Source organism: Bombus affinis, chromosome 16 (genome assembly GCF_024516045.1).
Source record: "Bombus affinis isolate iyBomAffi1 chromosome 16, iyBomAffi1.2, whole genome shotgun sequence".
In the NCBI taxonomy this organism is placed as follows: domain Eukaryota; kingdom Metazoa; phylum Arthropoda; class Insecta; order Hymenoptera; family Apidae; genus Bombus; species Bombus affinis.
Genome location: NC_066359.1, coordinates 5,632,771 through 5,650,732, shown reverse-complemented (window position 1 = coordinate 5,650,732; position 17,962 = coordinate 5,632,771). Strand labels below are relative to the sequence as shown.

The window sequence follows — 17,962 nt, the reverse complement described above, 5'->3', positions numbered from 1 at the left end:
TTTATAAACTTTTATTAAAAAATTCCAGACCTCAAAATTTAAATACCAAAATTTAAATACCCAAGTTTCAGATTAAAATATTTCGAATTTTTTAATTTGAATCCCAAATTTTGATTGTTCATAATCTAAACACCAAAGTTATATATTTAGAAATATTATTTTAAATTTGAAAATTTGTGTTTAAAGTCTCATGGAATGGAAGTTATAGCGAGGAATAACAATGTACGTTGCAAAATGTTTGCACTTTTGCGTACATAATCGTATCCTATATATATAACATGCTGGCAGCTTTAAACACTTTAATTATCATGGATGTACTACTACGTCATTAAGAAAACTTGCGTTGTTTGCCATCGAACCATTAGTACGTCTCCGTGTGTTCACCATGCCCATTGGTAATAATTCATTTAGAAAGACATTAAACGCACTCGTTAATTTGTAACGTAAATCGCGATTAAATTTAGCGTTTCCAAGTTTAAATTTATCGTCGCACATATAATTTTAACAAGCATGCAGACGATTAACGTAATTAAATGAAAACAAATCAAATTGGCACTTTAACTAGACATATGGTAATCGCCTTTGAGATTAGTTCATAAAAATTTATCGATTTTACAATTATAATAACTATAGTTACATTTTCAAATACCTTTCAATAGAACAAGCAACAAACAACAATTCAATTCAATAATTTATATTAATAATTGTTTCTGAGATTGACTCGTGAAAATTTTATCCGCTTTATAATTTAACAATTGTGAATACAATTTCAGCTACGTCTATGCTTGAAACGAACAACAGTTTGAATGTATCTCAAATTTCAATAAGTTCTGTTGATATTAGAAATCCCTAGACCACTCTCCAGTAAGCAAAACCGGTCACGTGACCACACGCACAACAATCCATCATTATTAAATAACCGAATAACCGTCAATGCTTTTGAATTCGATGCAACGCAATTTAAAACGAACCTTCTAAAACCACAATTGAAACGAATTGCTACGTGGGGAGGGTCGATGAAATTCCGAATTACACGAGCAAAATGAGAACAATGCTGGTACTCACCTATTTCTCCCGAGTACTAATGTCGTCAAGAACCTGTTGTCTTGAAACTTCAATCGTTCTTCTTCTGTAGACATAGGCGCCGCGGCGCCAAGCGTGCCGGTCTTACGTTGCCTCATGCTGCCCGTAATTCTGCGAACAAACGAACGTCTAAGTTACACTGGTTGCATACTGCAGGGGTGCCTCGTGCTTGTGCTGAATACATTTGTTAATTAATAATTACACTGTTTAAATTTGTTAATCAATAATTACGCACCTCTCTCTCTAATGAATATACTACGGGTTTTTTATACAAATTCATATCGTTGGGATATAATTAAAAAGGTAGAATCTTAGTACAAAATTGTTTTACTCACTAAGTATTATAGAGAGCAATACACTTTGGATATTTTATATATTTTTTTACATTATGTGTATTGTGTGAAACTTCGCAAATTTCATATAAATACATAAATATCAAGAATCTGCTAATGAGATATTCGAATATAAATGGAATTATTTAACTTTTTCTATGAGATTATTAATATATTTAGTTTGAAGATTCTTTCGTTAGTACTATTGAGATATTTTTATTGTAATATTCTCTGAACTTTCTCCCATTTGATTGAATATTGTTGAACATTGTTTGGAATTTATATTGTTGAATATACAATTTTTAGTATTTCAATATCTTTCAATATTGTTGTAATGGGATAGGAACTACAGAATGTGTTTTCTGTCCTGGCAACATATTATTTGCATTCGTTCAGAACGCTGACTGAGGTCCCCGTGCTGTCAGCGTGTGGAATATTTCTAAATTGGCGGTCAGTCGATTGTCACCTAAATACCTAAATGGAATAATTGGAGCTGGATTGGCCTTACCGGCTATTTTTAGCCAACATCAAGGGGTAGCCCCTATCTGGCTACCTAAAAATAATCTCATAGCGAATGGACCTTTGGTTGTTTTCAGTCTGTGCCCCTAAGAAATATTTTAAATATCCTAACATGTGATAATAATTCAACATTTTCACCGATTTAAAATGAAACAGAAGAATAAAGTAGGTAAAGTTAGGGTCAAGGCATTCATAGATACAGAACATTATAACGAGTCAAATTTCATGATTTTGAAGAATAATTCTCATTTTTCGAATAGCTATTGAATTTTCGTACACGTCATTCGCGATTTGCTAATAGGATTAAATTCGTCCTCGCGAAAATGTCTTGCCAGCATGATCTAATTGTCTCTTTAAACACAAGGTACTCGTGTGCATTCCTTCTTAATATAGTTATACACAAGCTCGCTGTCTTGAGTAAAAATATTCCCCAGCAGATTTTCCCTAGCAACGGAAAGTTTTATCTTAAAAAAAAGTTGTCACCAAAATGTTAATTGGACTCGTTACATTCTTCAGATGCTCGATTATATCCAAAGTATCTAAAAAGAGCAAACAGTTACAGAAAAAAGGAAACACCATATGGAATTAGTATTAGCAGAAATTATCTTCAGCAAATTGAGTAATTGTATTTATCGACTGTTGATAAAAGAGTCAAAAGAATTGCAGACAACGTTTTGCAAATTTGAACAATAAAACTAAGTAATTCTAATAAGTATCAATTAAAAATAGATGAATATATAAAAGAGACAGAATGAAGAAATAAAAATTTGTGAGGATCATGCGAGATGAATGTAGGTAGAGCGACACGTCGACTATAGACTTAAATTAAAGTCACTGTTCTGCTCAGGAAATGAAACTTTTAACCCAAATAAGATGCTCGTGCAAAACCTGTGACAAGCTTTGAAACAGCTCTATAACGGAGAAAGAGAAAAATTTCTTTACAAATATTTATAAAGAGAATTATACTATTACCAAATATCATAACTAAACAATTTCAGTTTCACAAAAATTAAGTTCTAATCTTTTATTAAAGAATGTAAAGCGAGAAATTTACATTTTTATTGGCTAAGTCATAGTGGCTAACTAACCGAAAGGAAATGTATAGACTCCAGTCTTACAAGGTGGAAAACAGAATGATTAGAACACTTGCTGTCTTATGACTGGCAACATGGAGCGAGTAACGTATTGAAACAGCAGTAAACACATCACGTAGTATTTTAATGGGATTCTTGCCACATGGTTACCACTTATGACAAAGAATTTAATTGATTTCCTAAATTAACGAATCTAATAGTCTCTTCTCTGCTAATCGTTCCCGTTTACAAGCCGCGTCCCGTCCACAATTTCGTGTTCTGAATTGCGTGCTAGCCGGCTATCTTCTCCAATTTCTCAACATTTAACAAATGAAATTACACAGTTTCTCAATTGAAAAATAGTCCATATTATTAATCCTAATTAATATGCTATAGTAGAATTTATATAATTATATATTTTTTATATTTTTATTTGAATAAACTTTACCAGTTGATCACTTTAACTATTATTCTCTGTTTAATATATTACAGAAGAATTTTTATAATTGTAGTAATTCTTTTTATTATTTTGGTGAATAATTTTTGATGAAATTTATAAGTTAATGACCTTGGCTATTGTCTTCTATCGTGATAGTATTTTTATTTGATTTTATGTCTTTTAATTGATAGCACATTCAACTCTGACAGTTGAACGTAATGGTATAAAGGCTATTAATAAATTTAAATGAGGCTAATACGTTTTGTAAAGTCCCAGTAAACGAGTGTGTCGACTGTCCACGAGAAATTCCCGGCAAAAACTGTTCGAAATAGGTCAACACTTGCTGATCCTTGTCAATATTATCAAAGAGAGCACATGTTTGTGTTTAATTTTTTCTTTGACAGCAGTTACGTGAACGCTTATTCTACTGTACTTTATTTCATAATTGATGGTACACAGACATATCTTTTTCAATATATAGATAGTCACTTCGTGCAGGCACATTAATTCTTCGAACAACTAAAAAAAAAAAAAGGAAAATATTATAGATTTAGAGAAGGAAAAATGAAGAAGAATTTGAAGCAAAATGCTACCATAATAATCTTATGTCTATCTTAATTTCTTAGATACCACGTGAATTTATTGAAACGACTTTGCATTGAGACCAAGTCAAGTGGCGTACACGTTTCAACAAACAATCTGATGATTTTAGATTAGATGACCCCTGCCATTATTCAGTTCCTGATTTTTTCCTACCCGTTTAATTTTTTAATTATGGACGAATACCATAAATCATAATAAATCATAATTTTTGACTACAGTTCAAGATATTTTTCTGAAGAAAAGAAAAAGGAGAATTTCGAGTGACCAACTGCTTAAGTTCTGTCTAACAGTATTCGTCAATGGAACCTTTGCTCAGGAGGTCGAGGGTCAATTGGTTATTAACTCAGACAGCAGTAACGGCTATTAAACCGTTTCACTGTCATGAAAATTGCCGTAAAAAAAAGCGAGGAAATCACGTTCTTGCACGAATCATCCCAAAATCAGAATACTAAAAATGCGGCAATCAAAACTGTAGTAGATTATTATCCATTCCTCCTTAAGAGTATCAAGCATTCCTCAGTGTAGAATTCTATGAATTCTGACGTAATTTCACTTTGGTCTACTTATCCTGGGAATTTTACTAGAAAGAGAATTAACACTCAAATCATCAATGATTAAAGTATAAAACGTATACCAATGAAAGAATGAAACCTACATGTCTATTATCTATATACCTTAGAGAGGAAAAGAAAATCTCTCTAAAAAATTAAAAAATGTAAATAATCATTTTGTTCTAATATCTAATTCATTGCGATCAATAATCCATCCATCCTCCAACTACTTTCAACAACAAACACTAACAATTTCTTAGAAATTCTAAGCAAACAGTCCCAATAATGCCAGTGTTCCCATTTGCAGCCAATAATACTGTTTTGAAGCGTAAACTGCCATTGCATTCCATTTCCATCCAGTTTATCTTCATCATTGGGCAACAAACAAGCATCAAAGCATATAGGGAACAGAAAGCACAGCAGCTTATCTGAAGTTATCTCTTATCTGTTTATATCTCACCTGTCGGACGTTGACTTCACAGATCCATTCGCGTACAGGTCGGCTGCCATATCAATCGTGCTGGTCCACTCGCATCTCCCTCCACTTGGACACGTGTTTGTTCCAGAAGAAGATATCGGTCCGGCCGATTTCACCGGCTGTCTCTAGACAGCCAGAAAAAAAAGAAAAAAGAAACAGTTCACTAACAATGGCCAACCTTGACCGAATTCGTTCTCACTGGACCAGTGAGCCGGTCCCAAAGCACGATCACGTTTTTGGACACCCTTACGGGAATCGTCATGTCGATTTCTTCAATGATTATAATGATGCAAATACTCCTTTCACTGTTTGTTCTTCTACGGTATTGAGATGAGTTGGAAGAAGCACACGTTGGAAGAACGCAATTCGGTGGATACCGGAACGTGGAGTAGCAAAAACGTCACTGCTGGCAGAGATGCAGTCGAATCGTCCTGAGTTTGTCGTCGACTGAACTATGTCAGACGGGGGCACTGTCAATTGGATAACTACCTACTACACAGCGACGTGCCACCGCGTGGAGAATACGCTTGATAGCGGTCCGAGCTGACGACCTCCCCTCCTGAAAGTGTTAATTCACTTTTAATTTTGGCCATTTGGTGAACAATACTTTAGTTTTAGTTATTAGACGCGTTGAGGTGTAATAATTGCTACTGGCTTAGGGTTTAAGATATATTATTGGGAGAAGAAAGTTTTAAGGCACCTTTAGAGAAGAATTTCTATTTTTTGGATTTGGATTGAAAGTAGAAAAGTGATTTCCATGATTTTACTTTCCTAATTACATCTATAGGAATAAAAATATCAATCCAAAAGAACCTACAGTAGAGGAATAATTTCTAAACAGAAATATTAAATTAAATGGTCCATTTTCAAATTACAGTTACCTTTGGGAAAGGTTTATAGTAGTTTTAATAACTTGGAGTATTTTTTTTGACCTTTTGATCAATAACTTTAGTTAAAGAGAACGTTTTTTGAAGAGAAAATTAGCTTGAAATTTAAAAATTATCAAATTTGTTGTTTAGTATTAGCTAGTATAGTTGAATGTTTTATTGTTTCCAAATTACTCCTCTGTTTTTGCTAGGTGAGTACTATTCCATAGTCAATTTAAAGGCAGAGTCACAGAGATCGGCACGGGGAAGACCAATTTATATCATACGACGCGAAGCACATCAGCTCAATCACGATCGACCTTGCTGACCGGTTCATAATCTGTTTTTCGCGGGACTAACATCATCTTCAAAGATTCGTCAACACACTACTCTGATTTCTGACATCACTAACCAATTGATCACGAGACTAGCTCGATTAATCCTCTGTTAAATTTCAATTAATGATTTTCATTGAACTAGTTTAATATATCTTCACCACGCTGCTCATGCCGTAAATACTTTAATACAATTCCAGTCAATATATTGAAAAATTAATTTTATATATTCTTTTTTATGTTCTTTTTTTATAGACATGTTTATTAAAATGATAAAGACGATGATATCATGAGTTTTTAATGATATTTCGTGACATCATGTTGCGTCATCGTTAAAATTTAAGCATTGACGGAGGTCTCAGTCAGCGTTAGAGACCCATCAAACTTGATAAAGCATAAATCGTATGCAGAGGGTTCTACCAAGTGGGAATGGAAGTGGAGTGAATCAGTCGTTTAATAATGTAGTAACTGACAAAATGCCAGTACGATTGTCGATTATTGATGTTTCACGTTTTTCGCAGCTTTGATCCTCTAGACTTGATCTATCAATATTTCTCCTTACTATAATAGCCAAAATCTTTATTCTGTTAATACAGTATAACTACATTTGTAGCTGATCCAATTCTCATTATGCAATTCGTAATTTCTTGAATTGCATTCTCTATAATATATCTTATATATATATGTATATAAACTGTACTGTATTAGTGTTATATATATTAGGATTACATATATATATTTCTCTTTTACTGGATAATTGATATTTAAAATAAGGAAATTCATTCATTTCTTAATTGGAGTATAAAATAAAACGAAAATTTGACAATTCATAAAAAAGGTGAGTTCTATTTTATAATTCCTAAAATTTTTTTATAGTTTGCAGCTGTAGGAGTGTTAGGGATGGATTCTTACGATCTCTACAAGAAGTGCAACAGAAGTTTTCAGGAATTTAAGAAACTGGATGTCACACGGTATCATGATCCTAGATATCATCCTCCTCTGGGGCGGGACCTCCTCTATCTACCTGAAGAAGAATATATCGAAAAGCTTGAGAACGGGCAGCAACGGTCCCTTAATAGGGACAATAGAAATTCATTACCTGTCAGTCATACTGTACTCAACAAAGAGAAATAAATGGAAAGCGAGGTCTAACATTTTGTACTTTGTCTATAGGATTATCATAGTCTATGTGAAACTGTAACGGAAACAGTGCGGCTAGATGATTCTGAGTACGAGTACCAACCACCTCTTTATCACGAAGTTTACTGTAAAAGTTATAATTTGCTAGATAGCTTGCAACGCGCCACGAATCCATCGAAGCAGGTAGATTGAAAAATAAAAAGGAAATTCGATAGTTTTAGCAAAATTACCTCAAATTTAGAGTATATGTAAATTTCCATTGAATAAAATACTGTAGTTAGTAATTTAGGTGTTCCTCGAGTAGAGAAAGTCTGCAATCTGAAAGAAATGATTGTTTTACTCTCATAGTTGTAATACCTGAATGAAATTGTGAGTGTACAATAGTTTTTCTATTTGAAGTTAATTTAGCATTTTAGAGTGTATTAGGTTTTTATGATGGCAATTGTCAACAAATTAATATTTATATCTTGTGAATGCAATAACATAAAATATTAACCTTTGTCAATGACCAGCCTTGGAAGATCTCTGTAGAAGCTGAAGATCTCTTGTTTCTGTTCTTGTATTAAGTGAAGTATATTTATTTCAGAAATGCGTGCATAATGGCTTTCATTGCGTGCAAAGAAGTAAAAGCTTGTTATTGGTAAGGCGGCGATGGGAGAACGAATGTTGGGAACCTTTCGTCAAGCAGATTGCCAGTGGTTGTGATTGCATGTGGCCAAAATCTGCCCTAGGAGATATAACTAATCATTACTAGTCTCCAATAGTCTATGTGTAGTCCATAGGTGAAGCAGGAAGGTTAACGATTAAGGAATGGAAAGATAAATTCTTCTGGCATCACATTTCAATCCATTGATCACTTTGCAGTGGTGCAGTAGATAGAATCATTATGTATATTATGAATTATACTTAAATTTGTGATCTATATTATTTGTTAGTTAAAGTTGTTTATTTCATTGTTTTCCTTTTATGTAGCTATAAGTGCTTAACAAAATAAAAACGATTTTTTGTTCTTTTACCTAGAATTTATTCTATGTATATTAAAATATATATTAAAAATAGGAAGGAAAAATGTGATATAAAACTATTTTGTTTACGTGACATATATATTATTTCCACGAGTTCGCCTTGTGTTTTGGCAAAAAATGAAATCCTTCAGGCACTTTTCCTAGTAACATTTCTCTGAAAATGAAGTCTAAGTTAAAACAAAGCAATTGCGTTAGATATGACATTGAAATAAAATATTTTTACGATAATTTAATCCAGTCTGCACAATTTGAACTGGCCATTAGCGTTTCCATATCATCACGGCCTCTATAAAATGGAGGTCTTTCATTAATCCTTTGTGGTGGTTTCTCTAATATTCCAACAGGAATATACCTAAACAGAAATAGAATTTAATAATTTGCACAACATATGTATATACAGTACCAAAATTATAAAATCAAAATTACCTATGCAAGAAAGATATCCACTCCAACATAAACCTCCTCGTTGTCTCGACGCCACGAGTGTCCGAGCCCCAATGTTCAAGGCCATATTTAGAATATTTTCTCAAAATTTCAAATCTTTCTGAACTTGATATATCAATCAACTTCTTTTCTTTTATTTCAGTGAATATCCATGGCTTTATCAATGCTCCACGTCCTATGGTGATGCCATATATAGAAGTGTATGCATCTCGAACTCTTTGATAATCATCATATGATAAAATGTCTCCATTTCCAAATACTGGGATAGGATCAGCTAGTTCCGCGCATTTTTCTATATAATCCCAATCAGCTAACTTTGTATACCTTTGTTCACGTGATCTTCCATGAACCTACATTAATTTACAATTAATAGTTAGTATTTTTTAACATAATTTATTAAAATCTTATCATAACAACTTCAGAGTATAATTAACTTACTCACAGTAATCATGGACACACCCCAATCACGAAACTTTGGCATCAACGTATGTGCAATAGGTTTATCTATGTAAACCCCTGTTCTAGTTTTTACAGTTAAAGGTATATTCATAACCTGGCTAACAGATTTCACAACAGTTTCTAGAACATTTAATCGATTCAGCATACCACTACCTCCTCCCTGTCTATAAATTAGATCTATAGGACAACCAAGATTCAAATCAATGAAATCAATATCAATTTCTTCATTCAGCAACTGTGCACATCTTGTTAATACTCCGGGGTTGTTTCCACAAAGCTGCACACCAAAAATGTCTTCAGATTCATGTCTTTTTACCAGAGCCCATTCTTCATGTGCTCCTTTCAATATCCTTGGTGCCAGAGCCATCTCTCCACAAGTTATGTCTGCTCCATATTCTTTGCATATTCTTCTAAATGGCAAGTTGCCTACTGTTGTCAATGGGCTTAACAATATCTTATTTTTCCAATCAATTTTTTTCTTTTCTGGGTCCCTACATTTTATTAAATCATAATCTTCAATGGGGCCAAGTTTCTTCTCTGTATTTTGAGTCTCAGAAGCTTTATTCTTAGACTCATTAATAGAAGTATCTAATATTGGACTATCTTTTACCTCCAATTTATCTCTGTCCAAGGATTCATCAATTTGTTTAATTTTTTCTATCTCTGGCTCTTGTTTAACATTTTTTGTTCCTACATTTTTTCTAGATGGTCCATTTGCCTTAACAATATTTTCAGATTTAGAAAAATTATATTTGTGTTTTCTTAATTGTGTCTGAATATCTTTAGCTAAATGATTTTTTGTAGAAGGAGGCCTTTTTCTAAATTCGTCCATTTTTTCCTTGTTAATAATATTCAAACCTTCTTTTGTCAAGTGTTTGGAACCCATCCTACAGGCAGCACCACGTGGACACCTGCCGGTAAGCTCAAAGATATAGCATTCATCAGTGATATCATCTGGCTTAATCTTTAAATATTCAACTCTGTTGTGCAAAAATATGCACTGATTATTATCACATTTCTTTTCAGGCTCATCTACTGCTTGGTCAGCTACCCAGGGACATAAATTCAGTTCACGCTGTGTCTTAAATGGTGGTGGCCTTGCTTTGTTTTGCCCCCTGAGCTTTTCCTTTTTATCATCATTTTTAAGCTTTTTGGTTGGAGGCTCATCCGATATAGAAACATCCTCACTTAAATTAGTTGTATTATTTGATACTTTCTGCTTGTCAGTCTCAGTCAAACATTTTTCACTTAGAAGTCTTACATGATCTTCTATAATAAACCTGTGACATTTTATTATGAATACATTTATTATACAAAAATAAAAGCATTTTTTTTATCAGAAGATAAATTATTTAAGAAAATATTACAACATAGAAGTATTTTTGTGATCTGTATTTTATTGCGTTCGACAGGAAAGCTTTGCATAATGACAGAATGCCACGCGGTTCAAACAAATTGAGGTTATGTAGTTATACATGTTATTTATATGAGTTACTTTCAAAAAATTGAATGTTAATAGTCAAAATAACAATGATTACTTACTCTTCTTTGATTAAGCAGACACCTTTTTGTTTATCATCATTGTAATCAAATGAACAATCTTCCACACATTTTTCACTGTAATCTGCCATTTCAAACAAGTCGATTGCTTGAATAGATTTCGAGAGATCGATCAGTCGAGAACTCTGAAAATTCATGTATCAGTGGAAACGGCGTTATTAGTAAGCCATCACGGAAAATATTTAATTATTAGCAGAAATTGGTAGAAAATAGTAATCAATTTTACTGTAGTTCAGAGTATCATGCATTTGGAGTATTATTATAAATATTTCTATTTTTAATTATTATTTTAGTGTAAAATAATTTTTACAGTGAGATTTTTCATTTCTATATAATTTAAAAATTAATAGTCACGTTTATCGAGTTTTTGTAGCTTCATCCAATTAATTAAGTCTCTATTTAATTCCAGGTAATGATTTCTTAAATCAGGATATCGATTACGTGTTACATAATTTTTGCATAACTGATGCATAACATATAACTGAGTGTGCTGGAATTAAGTATGATTTGAAAACATTAATGAAACGTTAAAAAATATTAAGTTATCCAGAATAAATAAAATGGCTAACTTTATAAAACCGATGCATCTATTTGCATATATTATTAGCTATTTAAATAGATATCGACTACCTTTGCCTCTAATTATGTCACCACAGTAATTTAAAAGTAGAGAACAGTGGCTCTCACAATAAAATTGTTGAAACCTATTTGTATTTAAAATAAAAAGAAATTTGATTTGCACACTTTTCTTACTAATAAAAGAATGTTGTATAATCTATAAATGATTTAAATTAATAAGCTTTTTATGGAGTTATTTATTAAGTATTTATGCCCAATTTTTTCCCAAACTTAATTTATTCCTTAATTAGTTTTCGGTATAATGATTTATATTCATAAAAAATCTAATTAACGAAGAAAAATAATCTTCCTGTATTTGCCAGTTTAAAATAAAAATTTTCATAAAAGAATTCTAATAAAATCCTAGATATATTCTCCAAAATATATGCTGGAAATTTTCAATATTTCTTAGGAGATTGGAATTCTTAACAAATGCTTAATATAAAGGCCAATTCATTATTGATTAAATACTTCATTAAAGAACGAAATAAAATTAAATACTCTCATTAAAGAATGAAAATAACCTTCTAAATTTTTCAATTTAAATTAGAAAGAAACATTCTAATTAAATTCTAATATTTTTTAAAGTGTGTTGAAATTTTTTAACATTTCTGAGCAAATTGAAATTTCCTAATCTAAATAAAAAATTTCCATAAATTCCAATAAAATTCCAATATTTTTTTAATTAATATGAAATGATACAGAAATGTATTTAAAATGGTACTCTCGTACCGTTTAAACCCGCACGCGCATATTCTCAATATGGTGTTGCGTACTCTTTCTACACGTGTCCTTGTGTACTCACGCGACTTTTTCATGCGAAAGATCAAGCATGTTAAAGTCCTCCAACAGTCAGTAAGAGACAGAACCGCGACGCGGATGAAGAGCGATCTGTCGTAGCGAGATATTTCTGTCAGTTGTATCGGTGAACGACGTTGTGACGATCCCGGTAAGTTCGCAATATGCTCTACGATACATCTTTCTATCCATCGATACGAATTATTGTTGAAACGGCTTAACAACCATGTAAACTATTATTTACGTCATCAACAATAGTTAGTCCTTCGATACAATCAAACACAGCGACTTAAATGATCAAAGAAATAGGATTACATGAAGTTTATGCGGTTGATAAGAACTATCGCTAATTTCGCAACCTAATAAATGAGGGCCGCTATATCCATTGTTGTGCACTATGATAGTCCTAGATGATACTATAATTGGTCTGTACTATATAATTTGTTTATTTTATAACTGTAGTAAAGTAAACAGTGTTTAAATATGAACTTCTCTGATCTCTATATGTGTCAATTAGTCTGCTTCTTGCATTATCTTGCAGGTTCTTAGATTTTATAATAATCTTTTTCTTAAGTGAGAATTTCTTTATTTTAAAAATAATTTGAACTAAATGTGATACATGTTCAAGCATTTGTGATGCAAAACTATAAGTTTTGCTTTCAATAGATAATATTAGGAAATAATACTTAACACACATTATAAAGATATGGTGCTTAAGGTAGATTTAGTAGATTATACTTATATCTTTCTTAATTTGATCTTTCAGTTTGAACTTATATATTTCAACTTTATTTTCTTCTTTGACTATTACATAGAATTATTTTCTGGTTAATATATATTGCATCTCCTAATGCATCTATAAAAATATGTGTATAAAATTAATAGAGTATTCTTTGCTTATATCAATAGAACAATAGTATGGAAGAAGTAGGTACATTACAATGGGAAGATTACCTGGTCATAGCAGCCACACTATGCATAAGTCTGGGCATAGGTATCTATTACCGGTTCAGTGGTGGACGACAAAAAACTATGGAGGTACATACATTATTCTTTTAAAATTGTGGCTTCTAAAACAATGTTAAATTAAAATAAAATTATTTTCTTAACAGGAATACTTCATTGCCAGCAGGTCAATGAGCATCACACCTGTGGCTGTCGCACTAGTGGTTTCCTTCATGTCTGCAATTACTTTATTAGGAGTTTCTGCAGAAAATTACACATATGGAACACAGTTTGTAGTAATTAATTTATCATACCTCATAGGAACTCCTCTTGTTTGTTATGGATTTTTACCAGTATTTTTTAAACTCCAAGCAACAAGTGCTTATGAGGTTTGTATAATAAACTTCATTTAAACAAAATAAAAATGATAAGAAACTATGTATATTTAAATTACATGTTTATTTTTTTCTAGTACTTAGAAAAACGTTTTGGAATCAGAGCTAGAATGATGGCTAGTTTTGTATACTGGCTGCAATTGCTTTTGTATTCTGGTGTTGTACTTTATGCTCCTGCTCTAGCATTAGAGGCAACAACAGGAATTTCTAAAACTGGCAGTATTATTATCCTTGGCTTAGTATGTGCCTTCTATTCAAGCATAGGGGGTATCAAAGCTGTCTTAATCACAGACGTGTTTCAAGGATTGCTGATGTTTGTTTCTGTCTTTATTATTATCATCATAGCTGCTAACGAGGCTGGAGGTATAGGCAGAATCTGGCAAATAGCAGAGGAAGGACATAGGATTGAATTTGACAGGTACAATGTGTGGCACAATGAAAAATGATACCTTAATTTTGATAAACTAATTATGAAATATCTTTCAAGTATTTCAATAGACCCCACAGTTCGACATACTTGGTGGTCGCTCATTATTGGTGGTTTATGCACGTTTCTATCACTGTATGGTGTAAATCAAGTTCAAGTACAGCGTTTGTTAACAGTGAAGTAAGTATCACAATGAATAAAATATGAAATGTTATTAATTTTACATAATATTTTTAGAGATATAAAAGCAGCACAGAAAGCACTTTGGCTGGCATGGCCAATTTTGTCAATACTTTCAATGACTACGTGTTTCTCAGGATTAGCAATATATAGTAAATATTATAAATGTGATCCTTTGCTTCAAAAAAGGATATCATCTACAGATATGTTGATGCCTTTGTATGTCATGGACACCATGTCTGACAAACCTGGTTTACCTGGTCTTTTCATAGCAGGTAAAATTTATTGATATCTTTATTTTACCTATTAATGCTTGTGTTACCTATTAATGCTTAAAAATGTGTTAATGTAGGTGAAGTAAATTCTTCAAACTAATATATTCTCATATCTTAGGTATTTTTAGTGCTGGTCTCAGCACTATTTCAGCAGCATTAAATTCTTTGGCAGCAGTAACACTAGAAGATTATTTAAAGCCAGCATATAAAAAATGTTGTGGTAAGGAATTTTCCACGGGTATGTCAACAACCATGGCTAAGTTACTTGCCCTCATCTATGGAATTATTTCCATTGCCTTGGCGTTTCTGGCGCAATTATTGGGAGGTGTTTTACAGGTATCCTTTTTTACTGATTAAACCATAAGAATACTATAAAATATTGTCGGGATTTTATTTAAGAAAGTTTTATTTGTGTTGATGTTATAGGCTGGCCTAACAATATTTGGGGTAGTGGGTGGCCCATTATTAGGGCTTTTCACTCTTGGAATGCTCACAGAAACAGCTTCTGAAACAGGGTCTGTAATAGGCGCTACTGTGTCTCTAGCATTTTTGTTTTGGGTTGCTTTTGGACAACCTAGGCCTATTCCAACGACACTGCCAGTTACCAATAGTGGTTGTTCAAATACAACTATTTTCATCCCTATGGAAAAGATACCATTGTAAGCAATTCCTAACTTTAATTAATCTTTTAAAAAGGAAGTTTTATAATGAAGTAATGTTTTTTTTAGGAAATCAGATGATTACCTCTATATGTATCGGGTCTCTTATATGTGGTATGCTCCAATTGGATTTTTGATGACGTTCATCATTGGATTAGGCCTCAGTTACTGTTTGAGTCGGATATATAAAGAACCGAAAGTTGGGCTGGATACCAACTTGTTCTTCCCTCTAATAGGAGAACGTATACGTCACAGGAATAGGGAGATTTCTGATAGTTGCGAGAACGTGGTATCAAAGAATGCTACTGCGCACAAGAAGTACATTTTCAATGTAAATTCGGCTAATGATGTGATGGAAACTTCTGATGATACCAATACCACCAAACTTTAATGCATACTTGGTTAATCGCTTGCTTTCTTCAAGTGGCATTTTCGATTCTAGGCATTCCACATTTTGTTTTGTAAGCCTAAGTACTGTACGGGATTTGAAACCACTTAAGTTGGTCCCTTAAAAGAAAAAAGATGACATGTTCAAAGAATGAGTAGGAAAATTAAATTATTATCTATATTTATAATACTAAATTTAATTTTATCGTAGTTTGGCTATGCTGCTTTGGGAGAAATAAAAAGCATGATTAATTCATACATTTATTGATAAATTGTTGGAGGTAATTTTAGAATGAGCCAGCTGGGCTAGAAAATTTACCATTTGGACATGTCAGTTCAAACACCAATATTATATTATAAAAAGGTACTTATCGGTGCTTTTAGCCCATAATAATTACTTATTTGTTATTTAGACAATAGTATTTCACTATCAGGCGAATGTCTTCCACCTTGTTCCTAAACTGCCATTTTGTAATTTGTCTATAAGATGTTTTACAGAAATGCACAAGTTACTTACTTTGTTTCACATATCAAAGACACGATGGTATATGAATTTTTATGGTACCAAAAGAAATGTCTTTTATTCCAAAGAATTTGTGCAAATCTGCTCAATACAGATACTTAATGTATTCATTCTTAAGTATCACAAATATTGTACAAATTTCTTTATGGAATTATATTTTTCGTAGATGCACCAAAAAAACAGGTCTAATCTTTTTTACAATTGGACAATAATTAATTAAACAATAATTCTTTTTACTTTAGAATTGAGAAACATGCACTACAAAATTGTACGTATGTAAGTAATAATACTCTCTTACCAAAAGAGGCTATGTTTTACCACCAAATATAAAAAGATATATTTTTATATACAATAGTTCAATACAGAATGTTCTATGGATAACTCATGGTGTTCTCCAAAACATATATTCGTAGAGTGTAAATTTTAAATTTATAATAGGTTTGTTATTTAGTGTGATGACATATACAACACTTCCGTCATTTTTTTGAGCTAGTCTGTCAGTCAGTAGAATGTAACAATATATTTATTCAAGCTTCACTGTACTATGTGACAGGGGTCAATAAAACAATGTATGTGTGAAAGGAAACGATGCTATGAGTAGCAGCAATTATTTTCAGTTTCTCCCCTTGTTTATCCAATGAAGAATCAAGTAATTACAATTAACAGTAAGACAATCGAGCAGCAGGAATGAGTATTTATTGTTAGAAATGATGGACTAGCTTAGAACTGAAATTTGTGGCTTTTAATTCCCTCTTTAATACATTTTATCTCTTTCAATAAAGCAAATCAGAAGACTTCTTATGAATTATTCCAAGGAATAACATAACATAACTTCTTTAACATACTTTGCATTAACTTATATTACAACTAACTTCTAGTCAATGAAATTTAATTATATTTGAAGTTTGTCAGACTCTTTAATGGAAAAATTTGTTTGAAATTAATTACAAGCATAATTTTTTGTAGGAATTAGTGTTATGAAATTTTGAAAGAAAAATAAAAGGGGACAACGTGTATTGAAATAAGAAGTTCTCGCAGAAGAAAGAGAACGATCTAAGGTGCATCTGGAGAGAAGCAAGTCCCAGATCAAACTACCAGTGGCCAGTTGAAACCAGTTTCAATTTATCCGTGGCTCGCGCTTCGATTACTGGGCTCTTTTTAATTATTTTTCTAGCGAAACTGTGACCGCCCGCCATTTTCCACGTCCACTACTTCTTTAACAGCCAATTAATCCATCAGGAAATCTAACTGACATTCTTTTTAAACGAGGTGTCGAATGCTATACTTGCCCATGTCCTCTGAAAGACTCGGTCTTCTTCGAATTAGTTAATTCTTTTTCGAATACGATTATCCATCATGAAATTGCCGTTAAATGTAAATACAGATATAAAATTTACCATTTTAACTTGACAAGTATGAGATTCTTGGATATGCAAACTAGAATTACTAAAAAATTAATAAATAAATATTTTATGTTTATTATAAATATTTAGATTTGTGTTATATCAATCAATTTTCTGGTCTTAACTTATAATAAATACAAAATAATACTGTATTTTTTTTCTTGACAACTTGTTACAATAAATAATATACTTTATTGTATAAAAATCACTTTATCTATTATATTGAATATTTCAGTATAGGATTTTTGAATGTATAAATTAGAAGTATTGAAAAATACAGAGCAAGTATCTTATTAAATATCTTATATTTGTCTTTTGATCATTCTTTCTGGTTTTAATGAATAAACAAATTATTGTAAGAAGAAGCTATTGTAACATTGCAGTGATTTAAATAATGATTTATTTCACTCGATTAAATAAAATTTTTATGAATCTGACAGTATAA

General features: G+C 31.9%; 3 protein-coding genes and 1 pseudogene across 10 annotated transcripts in view; 2 read left to right on the top strand and 2 right to left on the bottom strand.

Moving 5' to 3' along the window:
* The window catches only part of LOC126925604 (serine/threonine-protein kinase OSR1-like), a 16,052-nt gene extending 10,580 nt beyond the window's left edge, over window positions 1-5,472 (bottom strand). For all 3 annotated transcript variants that reach the window (XM_050741344.1, XM_050741345.1, XM_050741346.1), the window contains exons 1-3: window positions 5,329-5,472; window positions 5,061-5,203; window positions 1,066-1,194 (exon numbers count right to left, since the gene is read on the bottom strand). In XM_050741344.1, coding sequence (XP_050597301.1) covers window positions 1,066-1,194; window positions 5,061-5,203; window positions 5,329-5,340 — 284 coding nt within the window. In that variant the 5' untranslated portion in view covers window positions 5,341-5,472. The remainder of the gene's footprint in view (window positions 1-1,065; window positions 1,195-5,060; window positions 5,204-5,328) is intronic.
* Window positions 1-8,434, top strand: part of LOC126925612 (uncharacterized) — an 8,823-nt gene extending 389 nt beyond the window's left edge. Inside the window, exons 1-5 of one of the 4 annotated variants that reach the window (XM_050741366.1) lie at window positions 6,174-6,455; window positions 6,535-6,761; window positions 7,156-7,380; window positions 7,453-7,602; window positions 8,006-8,434. In XM_050741366.1, coding sequence (XP_050597323.1) covers window positions 6,684-6,761; window positions 7,156-7,380; window positions 7,453-7,602; window positions 8,006-8,173 — 621 coding nt within the window. In that variant the 5' untranslated portion in view covers window positions 6,174-6,455; window positions 6,535-6,683 and the 3' untranslated portion in view covers window positions 8,174-8,434. The other 3 variants (XM_050741368.1, XM_050741365.1, XM_050741369.1) reach the window with 3 other exon arrangements.
* LOC126925606 (tRNA-dihydrouridine(47) synthase [NAD(P)(+)]-like) lies at window positions 7,098-12,474 on the bottom strand. 3 transcript variants are annotated; one of them, XM_050741351.1, is made up of 9 exons: window positions 12,258-12,272; window positions 10,890-11,032; window positions 9,331-10,627; window positions 8,871-9,238; window positions 8,668-8,796; window positions 8,514-8,598; window positions 7,916-8,435; window positions 7,650-7,737; window positions 7,098-7,544 (listed from the first exon to the last, which is right to left on the bottom strand). In XM_050741351.1, the coding sequence occupies exons 2-6, from the start codon at window positions 10,976-10,978 to the stop codon at window positions 8,526-8,528; spliced, it is 1,956 nt and encodes a 651-aa protein (XP_050597308.1). In that variant the 5' UTR covers window positions 10,979-11,032; window positions 12,258-12,272; the 3' UTR covers window positions 7,098-7,544; window positions 7,650-7,737; window positions 7,916-8,435; window positions 8,514-8,525. The 3 variants fall into 3 exon arrangements, with proteins under 3 accessions (XP_050597308.1, XP_050597305.1, XP_050597306.1); XM_050741348.1 differs by lacking the exon at window positions 12,258-12,272 and adding an exon at window positions 12,331-12,474 and having other exon boundaries at window positions 7,916-8,598; XM_050741349.1 differs by lacking the exon at window positions 12,258-12,272 and adding an exon at window positions 11,262-11,404 and having other exon boundaries at window positions 7,916-8,598.
* On the top strand, window positions 12,273-17,962 carry LOC126925605 (putative sodium-dependent multivitamin transporter; annotated as a pseudogene).